The sequence below is a fragment of the Solea solea genome, chromosome 8 (genome assembly GCF_958295425.1).
Source record: "Solea solea chromosome 8, fSolSol10.1, whole genome shotgun sequence".
NCBI classification, from domain to species: Eukaryota; Metazoa; Chordata; class Actinopteri; order Pleuronectiformes; family Soleidae; genus Solea; species Solea solea.
Window position 1 is genome coordinate 1,366,144 of NC_081141.1, and position 19,160 is coordinate 1,385,303.

The 19,160-nt window shown below is 40.5% G+C and overlaps 1 protein-coding gene across 1 annotated transcript in view; it reads right to left on the minus strand.

The window, feature by feature from the left end:
• cacna1ba (calcium channel, voltage-dependent, N type, alpha 1B subunit, a) overlaps window positions 1-19,160 on the minus strand; it is an 83,405-nt gene that overhangs the window by 45,573 nt on the left and 18,672 nt on the right. Inside the window, exons 4-10 of the mRNA XM_058635343.1 lie at window positions 16,753-16,844; window positions 15,758-15,910; window positions 14,709-14,893; window positions 8,344-8,447; window positions 2,022-2,137; window positions 1,842-1,928; window positions 639-722 (exon numbers count right to left, since the gene is read on the minus strand). Coding sequence (XP_058491326.1) covers window positions 639-722; window positions 1,842-1,928; window positions 2,022-2,137; window positions 8,344-8,447; window positions 14,709-14,893; window positions 15,758-15,910; window positions 16,753-16,844 — 821 coding nt within the window. The remainder of the gene's footprint in view (window positions 1-638; window positions 723-1,841; window positions 1,929-2,021; window positions 2,138-8,343; window positions 8,448-14,708; window positions 14,894-15,757; window positions 15,911-16,752; window positions 16,845-19,160) is intronic.

Below are 19,160 nucleotides of genomic sequence, written 5' to 3' on the forward strand. Positions count from 1 at the left end.
TGCAATCTGACTCACATCACTCAGAAGTTGTTCAACGCCATTGATAAAAATACTTTTGATAACTGTAAAGAAGGGGTGTCAAACTGGCGGCCCATGGGCCACATGCGGCCCTCCAATCGATTACATCGGCCCGCCCAGCACTGTGCTAAGTCACAGCTACCAGTGAGGTGATAGAATATAGACAGAATATAAATATAAGTATATTTGCTAGCAATACTTTTTAATTAGACATTCGGTTGTAATTATTGCTTTATTAAATTTATTACACTCAACATTAAATTACATATATTTAAGCTGTTTTAATTTTCTATTCATTTCTCTGTTTTGGTGCTTCATAAATATGTTTTTATTGTGAAATATACACCATTTTACATCAAAACATGCACTTTTACTTTGAAATTCTGTCTACTATCAAAATGGATATCTCATACATCTCCACGCTACTGAACAGTTACTGAAAAGTACTTGGATTGGTGACACCGACATGAATTAAGTCTAATCAAACTCAATTTACCTCCAATCTGTCACCAAAAGAAGTCTTATCTTTAAATAACGTCTTCTTTTTTCAGTGTTTATGTTCGTTGCCAGACAGAGCTGCAGTAACACGGCAGACATTGTGTTCTAGGTGTTGTCCTCACCAACAGATGAGATGTCAGTGAAGTGGTCCTCGCCCTCCTCTGCGTTGATAAGGTCATTCTTGCTCTTCTTGGTCCTTTTCAGCACTGAAAATATGGAAATATACAGTTCATATCAAACATGTTTAAAAATGCACCAGATCTATGATAAGTCACAGATTCTTAGTGCGTTCGTTAGTATATACAGTATATATACATATATATATACATATATACTAACAAGTAAAAAAAAACAAGTAAACTACTTCCTCTTACTGATATAAATGGATTTAAACAGGCCTTGATACAAATACATGTAATAAACTAAACTAGAACTGACCAGTATTGGAAAGAATGGCAAGAAAAGTTTCTGTCATGATATCTCAATAAAAGATATTCATGATGATACTGTGCATTATTTCAGAATAAGAGCATTTGTTTTTTAATCTAGAAGAATTTATAGTGCACAAAAAATGTAATATTATATCTATATGGTCTTAGATTTTGGATATTGTCATATAATAAAGTGTCTGTGATGACTTTTCCTTGTTTTAATGGCTGCTGCATTGATCATCATCATATTCATTACATTGAGTACATTTGTGAAATACACTAAGTATTTTAAATGTAATATTATATAATGGAATTAACACAATTATATTAAAAGAAGTTACTCAATAACACATCATTTTAAGCCTAATTTTTTGTTTTACAGAATTTGACTAAATTTGTAGGCAATTTCATTGTTTCTAACACACGTAAAATATACGTAACATTAAAAAGCAAAATAAATAATGCAAATATTATCTGAAATGAAAGGTAATAACTGTGTATTTAGTGTATTGTCACATATGTGTCTCATATATCAGGATTTAACCTAAAAATATCCAGATATTTATATTTATGTTATTTATAAGTCATATTGCACAGACTTTATTTTATTAATAACAAAAACAGAAGGAAATAAAATAGAATCAAAAACTAAACCAACAATAAGACGTAGAATGTTGACTAATATACATTTGATAATGTGTAATAATAATAATAATAATAATATTCAAGGGGGGGCCCTTCAGCCCAATAACACAGTATGTGATGTCTTTATTGGGCCCCTTAGGCTATGTTATGCACCCCTGATGTCTTGATGGGGCCCTCAGTGAAATAACAAAGGTGAAGTGATGTGATATGTTCATTACTACCTTTGTACCGCTGTGGATTTGCCCTCACCTGAGTTGCTGTGTCTTCGTTTGTACCAAGCGCCGTCTGCAGATTTCTCCTCGGCGTTCTTGTCCTCCTCCGCCAACATCACCTCCTCTGCAACACAAACACCAACGCTTGAATAAAAGGTCCCGCCTCCCCACAGCAGCACAGTAGAGTGAGGACGCGGCGTGTGTTTTTGTCGTCCACCTGCTTTGCAGATCCATTCCCGGTATCCCGTCAACTCCCGCTCTATTTGCTGTCGCCTGCGCAGTTTCAGGAATTGTTGTCTCTTCTCCACTCTCTCTCTCTCCTTGGCAAACTCCCTGTAGACACACACACAGACACACACACACACACACACACACACACGTTTATTAGACTTGACAAGCTAACACAGACCCTGAAGCAGCTGGACACATTATTCTGTAAGTTTTGATGATATTATGAGTGATAATACCATCAAAACTTTACATTACTTGACTTTGTGCCCATATACTTGTCCTTACGTCAGCTTCCTGAACGGTTAAATAACAGCCAGATATGAAAAGTGAAAGTTATCTTGGAATAAGGGGCAGAAGCATTCACTCAGCCATGAAAGGGTTAACATGGACAAACTGGATTGAGACCAGCAGAGGGCAGCACCTGTGACCCAACAGAGGCAGAAACATCAACAACAACAATGACACACTGCAGCTTTAAGACAAAATCTTTTATTTACATACATTGTTTCCTAATGGAACCTAAGGAAAACAAATGTAAGTGTGCTTCAGAGTCAGAGTTTTTCACAATAATATTGTATATTAAACCATTATTTTAGTCAGAATATGATGATGATTGAATTATCAAACTACTGTGTGACTATTAGGTGTCGTCTTCCATATGAATAACACTCTAATACTACACCACTCATATGTTACAGCTGATGACATTATCTTTGTTGTCTCTGTGCTGCTTGTTGCCAACATCAGACTTCTGTCTGTTCTTAGATGTGTGAGACAGAGAGAGAGAAGGCGGGAAATGAGAGACAGGGACAGAGAGAGAGACCAGTAAACTGAGAGAGAGAGAAACAGAGAGAGAGACAGGGACAGAGAGAGAGACCAGTAAACTGAGAGAGAGAGAGAGAGAGAGAGAGAGGAAAACAGACTATTGAAATAACAGGAATCTCTTCAGTCCGCCGCCACCCATCACAGATTGGTGTGTCTCCCACACAGCAGGGAGGGGGTGGGAGTGAGGGAGCTCCACTCTGCATTGCAGTGGCAGCCTGCTGCCTTCCTTCCTTCCTTCCTTCCTTCCTCAGGATGTTTCCTCCTCCTTACATGTGGCCGACAGCAGCTCCAAATCTCATTTTGTGGCTACATTATATTGTGGTCACCTCTTTAGAACCTTTTCTGGTATATACACTGACTTTTTTAGGAAAAGTATTCCTAAAGGAGACCTATATGTATATATGTATATATATATATATATATATATATATACCTATATTGTGTATATATACCTAACTCTGCCTCATATATATACTGTAGGTACATACGGTATATTTTAGGGCTGAAAAAAATACTTGACAAAATGAGCGTAAATAAGCGTAATATTTCGATTTTTTTGCACACAGAATTCCCGTTCTGTGAGACAGCGTTTTAATATAAACAAACTTATAACCTCAATCATTTTCAATTTTCCAAAAATCATTTATATTTCCACATATCTGATGTATGATGTTTGAACATAGTTGTAGAACTAATAGTAGCATTTATTAGTTTTGATGGAGCCTCCAATTAATACTATTTTTGTAAATATTTCATGTAATACTGGAGTAAATGTGATGTTTCTCCCTCTAAAAGCGTCTGCTAAATGACATGTAATGTACTGTAACGTCCCTTGCTCACCTGACAGCCCCGCCCCTCCGTACACCTGTAATCAGCTTTGTTCTACTTAGCTAAGCTTCAGTGCAAACAGTCTGTCTTTGTTCACGGCCTCATGCAGGCGTCTGTCTGTCCCTGCCTGACCTCCCACCTCCATCACCAGTGCCTGCACCACAGTATTCTGCATCTGTGTGTGTGTGTGTGTGTGTGTGTGTGTGTGACTTCCTCTCATGTGTTGCATCACCACGTCTGACTCAGCAAAAGTTATACAGAATAGCTTGTGTCTCAATTCAGAGGCCACTTCCTTCACCGGCAGCACAGACCGTGGAAGATGAACCAAAATGACACGGTCTGGTCAGCAGGGGATTTTCCCCCCCGGGGTTGCCACTGTTGCCTAGCAACAGAGCAGCAGCCGGACACAAAGGACAACATTTTTAAGGCCATTTCTCATTTTAAATGATTTGATCTTTTTTTTATGACTTTTGTTCATATTTCGGGGCCAATGGGGGTCAACGGTGGAGCAGCTTGACTTGTGGGTCGTGGGTTCGATCCCCTCGCTGGGCACAGACACTTAACCCCAAGTTGCTCCTGATGGCTGTGCCGTCAGCGTCTGAACTGGTTTGATAGACGTGTGATAGAACATTCTGTGTTTGAATGTCAACACTGTGAGCCGTTTTTGAAGGATACATTTATCCTTCACACCGCCGGCCAGAAGCCTTTTTTTTTTTTTTTTTAAACTTTGTTAAAACAACTGAGAACATAAAATCATGATTTAAGCAGATATCATGTTTCAAAGCTTTCTATCCAAGTCATTTCAGCTGATTCTTCATATTATTATTTGTGGATTACAGAGAAGCATTTATTTAACCAGGTTTATTTGACCTGGTCAAACTTAACGAGTGGAGACGCAACTTAACCGTGCTGTGCTGTGGCGAGGCGGGGGAAACACGCCATAAGGTACTTCATCATTTTAATTATCTCTCATATCACGATGACAAAATCACACATTCAGGCTTTTGGTGTAGAAAATATTTCTAAACCATTTATAAATCTTTATAAATGTAAGAAAACCTGACACGTGTGGTTGTGATTCAAACTTTGATCAGTGCCACATCTCACCCATCGTGTCCACCACACTGATGGAATAAAAGGCCCCAATGACCCTGATCTCCCCTGAGGAGGAGGAGGCGTCTGCAGCCTCTCAACCCTGCATGTATCTGCTCTCCTGCCTGCTCTGAAGCTCAGATCGTGGCCTTTGAACAGCGGCATGGCGCCCACACTGACCGCCAGACAGCATCAGTGACCTTCCACCTCCACAGTAACTGTACGACCATGTGACAACTTCTGTGGCACGAGCAGGAAACGAGGGAGGATAAGACGAGAGCGGAGTGAGGGGGCAGCTAAAGGCTACCTGCCCTCTCTCTACCTGTGTTTACATGACATGAATGTACAGGATGTGATTGTGTACGTATAGTAAAGGTGCAGTGTGTGACTTTTAAAAATAAACAAATGGAAAAAATGCTATAAATTTGGCCACAGTAGAGATTTTATTATAACAGCCAACAGCAACAACGTGTGTTGATGACATCGTCAACTAAAGTCAAAACTTCACAAAATTATATGTTTATTACAAATAATAATAAACTAATTCTTATATTTTGTGGTATTTTCTCTTTGTCACGCTCAGTGGTCATTTCAGCACCACACCAACACTGAACAGCTCCTCTGCTCTGGCTGAGCTCTGACTGAGCACTGTCCATGGTGCTGATCACTTCCCCTTTCACCCTTCCTCTCTCCTTTTTTCAGTAAAATAGCCCAAACAAAATCCTCATTGTTGTTGAATACAGACTGTATACAGTGTGTGTGTTGCGGGGTAGGTGTGTTTCGTTATTAGTAACTAACATGTACAAGGGCCCATCATAGAAGCATGCACCGGGGCCCTTCGTTACTATGACACGCCACTGTCCCTGTAGCAATAATTGCCAATCACATAAAATGTAATTTTGAAATGACAAAGTCTTGTTTTGTCTCAGGTTCTCGCGCTCTTAAATGATTTATATGTCTGTGTGTTCATGGGGAAAAAGAACAGTGACCAAGCAACAGTTTATATTAATGTCACGGTGGTTGTTAAAGTAGTCATTTGTATGGAAAGAAATAATTACAGTCAACTAAATCAAGTAAAAAACAAACACAAAACCTTCTTGTTCACCCACCCATAAAACAATTCATAAATGAATCTATTTTCCCCTTTTTTCTGGTTAAATAAAGATGAAATAAAATACATTTAATAAGAGAACACAGCTCCCATTTCTCCTGGCTTTTCCAATGCTTTTTTAAAATGATCTTGTGCCAGTGCTTCTCTGATCTGACTAAGACTGTTGATGTACCAAACGTCTACTGGTCTCATTTGCTGACACGAGCGATAATACAGGCTTAGGCGAGAGCATGTGCTCGGATCAGGTAATCCACAACGGTCCTAGTCTTCTCCATACATCGATTTATCTGTGGCCACAATATCAACCACATATTGATTTTCTTTCTCTGGCTGTACTGTTACACATGGGTAATGGCAAAGTTAATTGTAGAGCTGCACAAAGTACATTGATTCACACACACACACACACACACACACACACACACACAGCTCTCTGAGTTATTATGGTTTTACCATATGTGATGAAACAAAGCTTCAAAGTGAGACGCGGTTAATATAAGTACAAACAATCGCTTGTCGCCAATATGGCGCTAGCATCGCTGATTCTGACGTCAAATTCAAGGACTTTCCAGGACCAATTCCCCTAAATTGAAGGACAGAATGTGTTGACAGAGCTAAAGATGGGAGGGCATCTTGTAAGATTTTTATTTTTATTGATTTGCAGCACGCTCTGCATCTGAAATCTTGGTCAAAGTCAGTCTTTGATGAGCTGGAGTTCTAACATTTGCATTTGCCAGGCATCATGTCGACATTTGCTCTCTCTTTCTTAACTTTATTCACTCATCGCTCTGCGTGGAATCCTACGTGCACGACGACGGGAGTGATTATGACTCCATGTTTGTTCTGTCTCTGTACATCCAATATAATATCAGCTTCACTTCTTTCTTGCACAAACGTTCAATGGGTGATTTTCAAAAACCTTCATGGGCCGTAACATTTCTTCTGAACATCTCATTCTTGCAGGTTAAGGCCAGGTTTAGTGCACCATTATATTACACCATTCATTCATTTGGGAACATTAATTAATGATTAGTATGATTTCCACCACTGCTGGAAAAACATGTTTTGTAGCCTGTAGCAGGTATTTCTCACCCTTTCAGCAGAAAAGATCTTTTACTTTTGTCCTTAAACTCTGGCTGCTTCCTCATGAGATGCTGCTTTAGATTTGGCTGGCTGCTTGGTTTCATTTGCAGATGACACAACTACAGTGGGGCTTTTCTTCTCTAACTCTATACTGAGGCGTGCAGATGTCACTAAACATCAAGAAGACAAAGGAGCTAATTATAAACTTCAGGCAACACAGGGAGAGGCTCCTGCCAATGGAAATGAAGACAGAGGAGGTGGAGAGAGAGCGTCCGGCTTTCATTTCCTGGGCGTTCGCGTCAGCGCTGACCTCAAACGGACCGTTGAGTCTGCTGCTTTGGTAAAAAAAGGCTCAACAGAGGTCTGGGCTTTTCCTCACAACTCTGAGCAAGGACCACTTGGTGTTTGAAATCCTTTGTACAAAGCATAGTGACAAACTGACATCACAGTCTAGTATGGAAACTGACTGTTTCCATACAACAGCTGACAGAGCGAGGCTCATAAAGACCCCACTGCGCCCCTTGAGGACATTTCTAGGTCTCGCAGCCACAGCAGAGCGTGCAACATAAGCACAGCTTCCACCCTTGACAGCACTTATTTGCTCTATTACCATCTGGAAAATGCTACAAAAACCCAAATGACATTTTATGTCACCAGCAATGACAATAAAGGCATAATATTCTATTCTATTTCATACTGTGTGGTTTTCTTTCTTTTTTTATTCAGTGTTTATATAAAAATCCTTATTTACATATTCTTTTTGTATTTATATTAATTTCTGATGCCCTTTTTCAGTTGCACAACAAATGAAGTCTTCTAATAGGCTATTACATGTGCATTTCATATTATATAGAACATATTCAATATCTAATATCTTTGACTAGTAAACTGATAAATATCTATATGTGCATATAAATAATATGGGTGATTATTTTAATGTTTTATTTACACCCGTCGTGTTTTTGGTTCCTACCTGCCTGTGTTGTCAGGTGGGAGAGATTTCAGTGACGGACTGTGCGCGTTGTGTGATGCACACGTGTGAATAAAAAGTAGTAAGTTTTAAGTTTTTATGCATTTTTTGTTAGAGAAAAAAAACATTTTCATTCAAACTTTAAACGAACAACTGAACACAGAACGTTCGCCAACGACACATCACGAGCAGCCGCTTTGCATCACTTGATGAAGTGGGTGGAGTTAAATATGCATGCATGTTAAGATGCATGTTTTAAATAACATGCATCGAATTGAATTTCTATTATGATTTGGATCAGGAAAGGTTGGGAAACAAGAAGATAAAGATAAAACCAAGACGGAGGATTCTTGTTTCAAACCTACGCGTGGAGCTGAGATCATCTCAGGATGTTCTTACCCTGACAGGACGCCGAGCACCAGGTTGAGCATGAAGAAGGACCCGATGATGATGAGCGGGATGAAGTAGAGCCAGTTCCATGTGTTCCCTAAGGCGTCGTTGGCCTGAAAACATCAACACAGAGAGAATCAAACACACTGTTGATTTGTCACAGTTGAAGTGTGAGGCTGATATTGGGGCTATAATTAATCATTTAGTAAAAGCTTCTTAAATATGAACAATTATCACATTCAAACCATCGTCAATTGAGTTCAAACAATGGTGATTAAGTCCAGTGTCCAGTGTTAGAAACGTGTGCCCTTTAAAAGGGTCCATTACAGTGTAGAAATACTTCAATTAAAGCTCTAGTAGGCAGGATTGCCTAGTTGACAACAGGAAGTCAGACACCGTTACAACATTAAAAGAATAAAAGCCCCCATTTTGTAACATTAGTGCAATTTCAAGCTTTTATCGCCAACTGTGAGACAAATACTCTCCTCCCATGAAGAAGAAATAAACAGCCCATAATATGACTTACAGTACGGGTCCATTTGGTGATCGTCCTTCCTCGTTACACCCGGTCAAATATCCATCATTTTATCAATAAATGGAGGTGATCTAAAGTAAACTACTTCTACTACTTCATGTCTCCTCATGGTGGCGCTGCTCGTGTGAATGAGGGAAACTCAGCTGGCTGAAGAAGAGTGCGTTTACAGCGGTTAAGAGATGCTCCATCCACGTCCAATACGTAGACTTTATGCACTTTTCACTTTTCACCGACATTTTTTCTTTCTTCAGTTCGACAGACATCGTGATGTATCGCTGTATGATTGTCTTGTAATATACTGATGACCACAGAACCATTGTATCGTGATATTATTGGTATCGTGGACCGATATCTGATCGGTGACCAATACTGACGCAGAGCATGGGCTCCTCTCTCGTGATAATGTTGATAATACTGTGTTTGCCTTCGAACTCAGCTGTGAACTGGTTTTTGTGAAGACTGGGCCAAACTTCACCGCTATGACACAGTCTGTCCTCGTTTGCTTCCATCTCTTCTGTAAGCACTGGCTTCATTAAAAGACAATAAAGTGTGTGTGTGTGTGTGTGTGTGTGTGTGTGTGTGTTCCTTCCATCACTGCCTGAGGGCTTCTCACTGCATTCATGTTGACACAATCCTTCACTCACACTCACATTATTACATTATGGACGTTCATTTGATTGCTTCAAATTGTCTGGCGATGTACTTGCTATTTATTGAAACCTATTGTGTCCCTTGCAATCCTTTATTCATTTCTCATTTTGCCTTCCATAGATGTTCCCATTGTTCTCCCAGATAAAGGACGCGTCTCACTGAGCAGCTGTAATTGCTTTGTCCGCACAAAAGAGACACCGTGCAGCTTAATCAGGCCGTAAAATCCCACGGCGTATGAAAGAGGAGACACAAAGTAAGAATAAAGTGAAGAAAGGTAGATGAATGTGGGGCCAGCAGTCTCTTCAGCTCCTCAAACCCCCAAAGTACACAAATTACTGTGCAGCAAACATGAGGCAGAAAACATGAGGTACTAAAAAAGACTGGTGAACACAGTGGAGCTTTTAGCAGATATTAAGACACTTATTTCTCCAAAACTGTGCTTCAGGGAGGAGTATGCAGTAAAACAAGCAGGTGAACAGAATAGTTCATGGAGACTGTCAACCAGCAAAACTACATTTAGTCAGTCCTCATTTTTGGATCTGAAACATCCTCAAATAAAATAAAATAAAATAAAATAAAATAAAATAAAATAAAATAAAATAAAATAAAATAAAATAAAATAAAATAAAATAAAATAAAATAAAATAAAATAAAATAAAATAAAATAAAATAAAATACAATAATAATAAAATTGTAGCCACTAACTAGCTCACCCAATAAAATCTGTGTAACTTCATATGTGTTTTAAGCGCACAAATACACAAAAGTAAAGTAATAAAAATACGACGCAAAGAATGAAAATATCTCAACTTTTTTTGGAATGCAGCGAGCACTTTCAACGTGTCTCTTGATACTTGGGTCAAAGAAGGAGGTCGAACTTTATCAACCAGATGAAGCACCTGAATCAGCCCTAACAGCCCCCGACTGAGGGGTTATTAAACTTCCAACTTCAAAGGAATAACATTCCCATCAGTTACCACACAACTTAGGAACTTGCACATCTGCGTATTTTACACATCGCCTTCTTCACTCTCTCAAAATGTTCCCAAACTTTGGATTTCTTCACTTCCTGTGTCCACCCCTTTCAAATTCAAGCCATGCATGAATCACTGCATGGAGATATTCTCGGTATCGTGGATCACGTATCGTGAGGTACGCTGTGTTTCCCACACCGACTGTGAACTGACTGGAAAACAAAGAATAAAAGGCAAAGTTTGCAATAAAGTTCCTTGAAAACCAGGTTTATGTCGACTCTGTTAGTTATTCACACTTGAGCGGGTGCCGGGGGTGAATGATCCATGTTGGACTGCTGCCAAACAGGCCCTGGGTTAGAAAGGTGGAATCATCTGTTATAATGTAGCTCGGAGCTGAAAGTGGCTGCAGAGGCCTAAGTGCATTAGCTGGTGCTGATGCCTCAGACCTCGGCCAACAGAGTGGAGAGAGGAGACAATAGAGAAGCCATTAGAATCACTGCTCTGCTTCCAAACAGCAGCAATACCACACCCACACACCATGGAAGCTGCCACACTCACACAAACTACATGTTTCAAGCACCTTTAAGGAGATTTGAATGCTTTTTTCCAGCACCTTGTCGCTGTGGTAAATGAATATGAATGTACACATTCTCCAAACCAGATGGAATTGTGCTATAAACAACCACAATTGACACACGCGCAAGGACTGCAACGATAGATGAAAATGATGATTTCTTTTTTATTTGTGACATCACCCACTGGTTTATGAACCATCTTAGTTTTTTCTTAAACCAGAGGAGGCCACATTTGGATGAGAGGGTGGAGCTGAGGATAGATTTGTTGAAATGTTCATGAAGGAACGTGTAGGAAGTAGAGATGAGCAATATATACATGTATGATATCTTTATGGCGACATGAGACAAGATATGGTCTTAGATTTTGGATATTGTGATATATCGATAAGGAATGATTAAAAAGTACATCATGATTTATTCCCATATAAAAGAAAAAATCCAGTCTGGATGATTACTTTTTGCTTCTGTACTTCTTTAAGTACTGTACATCTGTGTTACTTTGGTGGTTTTCTACACATAGAAACATTAACAAGCAGCAGTGTCTGTCAGGTCTCCTAATGACAACGTGACAGCCTGGGTTTTGCCCCTTATACCCTTACAGCCATGATGGACAGCCACTCTGATAAAGAGGAGCCAGCAGTCGAGGGAAATGAGACAGCTCTCACTCCGGCCCTGACAACTCAATCCCAAAATCACATTCAGCCAAAACAGCGGCCTGGGCCTGAGCGGTCAGAGTGAATTAGCAGCCTGTCAGTGATGGAGGAGACATACAGGCGAGTCACCCTTACACCACATACGGACTCATTCTGGATTAACACCTCAGGATAATGGGGATTATCCATCATGTGAAAAACTGAGGTGTTGGTGAAATGGAAGCAGCAGTGAACATAAACTACAGGATCATCATGTTGTGTTATATTAACATGTTCCCATACAGTCTATACTCATGTCTTTACATGGTCATCATCGTCATCTCCATCAGTGTTTCACAAACTTTTGAAAGATTGTGACATGAATCACAATATAAATCCTAAATTACAGACACATCTGTAACACGTTAAACCATTTTCAATTGTTAAATTGATCAAATAATTTACTAAATGAATTCAAACTTCATTCTATGCATGTTATTTCAAACATCATGCATTCATCTTGACTAAAAACATGGGAAAAAAACATGGGAAAAAAAAGGGAGCGGTGGAATATATGTGCTTCTACTTAGTCTAAGAGAGCTGTTTAACCCTTAGTGCTCACGCAGGTGCACCCATGGTAAATAATACACAACTCCTTATATGCATGTGTTTATAGGTCACATAGTCAGGCTTTAAAAAGTACTTTTTTTCCATCTTCTTATGTGTCGTTGAGTCAAAGTTCTGATTCATTTTATATCACATTTTTATTCCAAATTTCACAAATGTTCTGCTATTTGCTCAGGTGTGTTTATATAGTTGGTGAAAATGAAAATTCTTAAAGCCTCTGAATATACTGTACATTAACACAGATGTGAACTAAGTCACTTCACTGACAGCAACATTCGATGTTTAGGCCTCAAAATCTGTGATTTATTTGAGGAATAATAAGAAGGAGAAGACTTGGACCTAAAACTGGATGTGATTTAATGCACACATGTTGTTTTCCCTGTTTCATTCTTTTAGTCTATTACATAACTGCTTCCCTGGCATGATATAATTCTTACTCTTATGCAAATGGAGGAGGAAAGCTGTGATTTGGTTCATACAAGCGGTGTGTGTGTGTGTGTGTGTGTGTCTGCCTCTAATCATCCCCCCGAGGAAGGCCGGGAGGGGAAGGAGCGATCAGGGGGAAACGCTGTGTGTCTCAGCATGGATGCAGAGAGCAGACTGGCGTGTACAGTTACAGTGACACATGCTGCGCAGACTGTGATGAGGAGCATCAGGAGCATCAGGAGCATCAGGAGCACCAGGAGCATCAGGAGCATCAGGAGCATCAGGAGCATCTCAGAGAAACAGGAATTGCTGCCTCAGTTTGTGCTGAGTTATACCAAAATGATGTGACACGCTCGCCCTTTATACGGAGAGTTCCTCCTGCCCACACACACACACAGTGTGTTTTCTATGACTTAAGAGGACATGACATACTAACTCTTACTTACTTAAGTTACGGGGACTGGATTTTTGTCCCCAGAAAAGGGACAAGTCCCCTTAATGCGACTGTATAAATAGTTAGGTCCCCACAACATGAGTATTAACGAAACACACACACACACACACACACACTTCCATTCATTTGGACAGTCTATACAAAGAGTTATCCCGTAACTCGTTCATGCCTAACCTTAACCTAACCTAAACTAAAATGTGTTTCTGCCTCATTAGGACCAGGTTTTGGTCTCCATGAGGACTACCAGTGACATGAGTCACGTGAAGCTGAACTCTCCTCGAAGGGTTAGGGTTCCTCGAACCCGAAGTGGTCGTTACGGCCATTTAAGTCCATTCATTCAAGTCCGTGGGTCGATTGGTACCGGGCCGCACGGAAAGAATACATAACAGTATTTCCGTTTTATTTATTATCTGATTCTGAACGAAGTTTTATTTTGGAAAATTATCGAATTCTCTCCGCCACATCTGTCTTTGACGAGATGCTTTACATCATCTATGAAAACCAACCATTCACTCTCAAAATCACTCCTTTGGTCAGTTTAGAGTTTCCATTGAATCTTCTTCTTAAAAATCAGATTCTTAAATAACCAGCACAACATATCACAATGAGAAAGACAAAATAAATCAGGGTTCTTTTCCTGCACTTCATCCTCAACAACATTCAAATCACATAAATCACATACTTTCATACCTCACTGTTTCAATCGCCGGTGGAAGGAAACCAGACGTGATCTGTCCTCTCCTTCATTTAAATGTTCAATAAGGTTCAGTGAAATAAAACCTTTTTTTATTTGAACATCTGACCTTTGGTTTACTCTCCAATGATGTTTATGTCGTTGAAGCAATTTCTCTTTGACTGTATTTACTTTACACTGAAGTTTATTCCTAAAACTAGAATTGAACTGAAATGACTTCTCTTGACCGAGGAGAATTATTTGCATGATCCCACGTTAAGTCAAAACCATCACACGGCCGAACCATTCCACCTCGCTGTTTCATCAAACCGCGCTTCCATCCTGTGTCTCCGCCCCCTGCACATTATTTACATGATAACGAATCAAATAGTCTAAGTGTGACGACAGTAAAGAGTCCTTTACTTATTTTCTGCACAAATATTCCACAAAAAATGAGCAGTTTGTATATTTTCTGATATAAAGAGCAAGCAACAGGTTTATTCTTCTTCCCTTGATCTGCACTTTTTTCTGGGTCATGCCTCCACCACTGGTGCGAGGGTGGTGTTAACAGACACATGCGCGTGTGTTCCAGTGTTTCCTCACACTCATCTCCAACAACCACAGCGCTTTTTGAAGGATGTGTAACCAAACCCCCGCCCCGCCCCGCCCCGCCCCTCCCCTGCGTGCAGCTCACTTTACTAAATGTGTGATTTTGAGAGCAGAGTGAGGGAGAGGAGGCGGGGAGCAGTGCAGGGGGCGTGGCCTGGTATCTGACACCTATTTGCAGTGAATCAAACGTCATGCACACACTTTTAGAGTGGACTCACATCGTAGAGGATGTTCACCCATCCCTCCATGGTGATGCACTGGAAAACCGTGAGAATAGCGAAGAGGATGTTGTCAAAGTTGGTGATTCCACAGTTGGGTCCGATCCAGTACTTGCAGGTGGTGTCGTTTTCACAGGTCCGCGCTGGAGCCTTCTCACCACATGGGGAGTTGGAGGTCAGCTCGCCTACAGCCACAAACACAACAGAGTCCCGTTCACACCTGGGTTCACATGCAGGGATACACCAGAAGATTCATCTGTTTGTGATTCATGGTGTCACTTCCTGACAGAGGGATACATTTGTCCTGTCAAAGGCGGGTTTTTTAGTCAATGTGCAGGATGCTAAGCTAAGCTGAGATACACTTCATCGCCAGTAAACTCTGATATACACAGTTTATGACTCAAAATGTCTGATTTCACAGGTTATTTTGAGCCGTATGTACAATTAAAAAAATGCTCTTTTCAAGATAGGTCATTAAAAATATGAAACACAAATTATTACTAAGTTTTGACCAAAATAATTGCGCTAATCTAAAATAGAATTCATCGCCACCACGAGGAGAGAGCGCCTTAATATGTTCATTCAAATATTGATGTTTGCCCTGGTGTACTGATGATCATATTAGATATTAAATAGATTTTGACATATGTTGGATGTTCAGGGCTGATTATTGATTATTACTGATTATTACTTGTTAACGAGGCCGATAACTAATACAAATATGTCATTTCTTCTATTAATTTTCTGTCCATCAGCACTTAGATTTTGGATCAAACCAGAGCAGTGCTATAAAAACAATCTAAGTCGTTATATCATTTACTCAACTGCTTGTTTGGTTTTTACGACTTCTTGTTAAGCACTTGGCAACATTATAATTTATTATGCTGTATATATATAGTTTGGCACACGATTCGATTTGGGAGAGAATTTCATGCCAGAGGAAACCCTCTCGTTTCCTCTGGCATATAATTAGTATTATTATTATTCACTTCTCTCTTTAACAACATGCATTCAAATCCATGAAAACTGTGGGCGCTCGTGCTGCTCACCTGTGTCGTTCCTGAAGCAGGCGGAGTGGAACTTGCCCATGTAGAATTCCAGGCCAATGATGGCGAACATGAGGATGGCGAAGAAGAGCAGCAGGCCGATCTGCAGCAGAGGCACCATGGCTTTCATAATGGACTTCAACACCACCTGAAGACCTGAGGCACAACACAACCAGCGTGTTATTAAAGCACAGGAGACAATTCATCATTTCACGGGCTCATTTTAACCCTTTAACACCCAAACCTTGCAGAAATGTCTGGACAGAGAACGTCCTGTGAGTAAGTGCTTTTGCCCATTTTTCCAGAATGAAATTTGAAAGGTATAAAACACATTTCAAATGACATTTGTTTGAGTTTTTGTCTCATTGTCCAAACAAAAAATGGAAACTACATATGTTACATATTGTACATAGGTGTTTTTCCACTTCTCTTCTCTCTGGTGACAAAGACGCTGATTCTGAAATTACCGTAATAACCACACGTTGACTTAGACGTGCAACTTCTCAGCTTTCAGAAACCGGTGGAATTTTATCGATAGCACAAACCGTCACGTATTTACGGTGATGCAAACTGTCAACCATTTAAATCACTTCTTTATTTTATCTTGTGACCTTGTTTTCTTATTTTATTCATTCATTTATTTGTATTAATCTGTCTGGCCTTTACCCCGACAGCTTTTATTCTATCACGCCTCTGTATTTTGGTTTTTAATTACTCTATGTTAATCCTGTACCATTATTATTGTACTTTTATTCCTTGTTGTTACTACTGTTCATTTCTTGTCGGTCATCTTGAGTGTCATTGTAAACTGTTGTTGGTGCTGTATGAACAGTTATTATTATTATCAGAATTGTTGTGATTTGGTGTATATATATTATATAAATGATATAAATTGCGATAGGCTAACTCTGTTTTGTGGAATCTTTGGGATAATTCTGTGTTATTACCGTTCATTGTGACGCTGTGGAGGAAAAACAGTGTGTGTGTGGTCAACTTACTCGGAATGCCAGAGACCAGTTTGAGCGGCCGCAGGACCCTCACTGCCCTCAGTGTTCTCAGGTCAAAGTTAGTCCCCACAGTGGCCAACATCCTGCACACACATCAACAACATGGAGTCAAGATCACCGGCAGCAGAGCAGGAACGCAGATGCATGATCATTAAACACAGCGCAGGTAAAACGGAAGATCACGCAGCAAGAAGAGACTTTCATGCTGTGCAGGTGAGCTGTGGGTTCCAAAGTCTGGCTCAGGATCCACAAATCACCGCACATAGTTTATTCTTTATGTTGTTATGTTTTAAAAATATAAATATATATATATATATAATACATATTGGATTGTTGAGTCAATCACACAAACAAAATGCTCCTGGGTTTGAGGGAAGATGATGAGGAAGAGCGGATGTCAGTAAGGAGAGAGGACGTTTACTCCACATTGTTGTTCCTGCAGCCTCAGCACCACGCCTCACGCCTCACATCTCATCACACTAAACTGCTGAAGCGTGAAAACCAACACCTACTGCACATTTACAGTGAACTGTTTCATGTTTGACAAATCACACGGTAAATACTTTGAAACAGAATACTTCCTGTTTATTAGCTGTGCCCCCAATTCAGGTGTCGCACCCTTCACATGACTCGACCAAAAACCAAAACCACCACGTTCTGGCCTCCGGAGAATTTCCTGTGTGCTTTAGCAGCTTACCCCACTGACACACTTCACTAGAAATGAGTCAGGGTGAGAGTGGATGGTTGTTTGTCGCTATGTGTGGCAACATGTACTCCCAAACTACAGGGGGAGCTGTGAGAGAAGAAAGCAAAAAGGTGACCAGACTTCCAAAGCTCATGCCTTCAAAAGAGGTCCAACAGTGATCAGAGCACATGCCCCAAAATGAACGCTTTAGTCTTCCAGGAGCAGCCATAGTGTGAGGGACACCGGCAACACTCTCTCTCTCTCTCTCTGCTCCAGTAACGGCAATCGTTTGGACAGACTGCATTTCCTGTGGCTGCTTCACAATAATCGAAATCCAATGTTTTCACACCGGAATTCTTTAAACGTGAAGGAGCACCAGCAGGAAACGAGGCATTAGCGGTTAACAGTCGAGCATTCGCTGAGCCACTAAAGCGGGGATCACTGTGATGAGTCAGGCCAGACGCAACCATAAGTAACCGGGGTTTCTACCACAAGCCAGAAGCTCTTCACTGTGTTTGTCCTCGACAGTTCCCACACAAGGTTCTGGAGTAGACTCTGGGAAAAGCTGCAGGTGCTGCTCCATGAACACGCAGCTTTAGCTGTCAACAGTTTGGCTCCGAGCGAGGTTAACTGTTCCTCCGGCCCAGTTCTAGTTTCCTTTGTTTGTTTTCAAGCTCGGACGCATGAAGAACGAATCTGTGCTGCAGCCAAGTCTGAAAATAACGATTCTTGGCAGCTGGGTGTACAGTGAGAGAAGTAAGACCACTCCGTCTATGTTTTACTATTTACAGCTGATTTAATGTTATATCTTTGGCAGGCAGTGCCCTTAAATCATTCAATAGCAGGTGGTGTATATTAAACAGCAGGTTTATCTCAGTGTATACAGCTTGGCATCCATAGAGGAACTCACTGACCATAAATAAATGTCATAATCTGGTTTATTGGCCACAGTGGTCACCAGCGCGGTGCACCTGGTCGCCCACGGGCAGCCAATAAGACGCCGGCAGTGCAGTTTGTGAGTGTGTGAACTGAGCCACAGTTGATGATCTCTGTGAACCGCTGAGAACAGCAGGAGGTCGATCTGGCTTGTAAATGACGGTTGATTATTGTGATCACTCATTGATCCTCCTCACAGCAAAGCCCTGACCATTAATGCCTCTGTACCAGGAACCACCTGGATGTTTTAACGGCTGACACAGACAGATAGACAGGTATGTGTGTGTGTATACTTGTATTTATATATTTGTGAGGTCCATTAAAAACCACAAAAACTGTCTCTTTAAAGGGCTTTTTCAGGGTTAAGACCTTCTCAGAAGTCTAGTTTTTGCCCATAAACCATTAAAAATTACAAATACATGATGGAGACCTTTAAACACCTTTAACTAAGGACAATGTAGCGATGTGGAGTTACAGTGTGCCAGGATCTGACAAACACAAATAAGCAGGATCCAAACACAGACCATGTGTCAGTATTTGGTTGAAGGTAACTGTGATGAGGGATGATGGGTAACCCACAGCCGAAGCACCCCTGCAAGTCTAGTTCTCCTGAAAGAGATCTGGGAACTCACGGTTAATGGCACCGACAGACTCATGGAATCATCGTTCTCGTGTTACGAGCACGTGCCACTGCATGAGTGACATGTGACCAAGTGACGGGATTATAAATCTCACTTTCCCCAGAAAATAAAACAAAACACAAGTACAGCGTGACTCT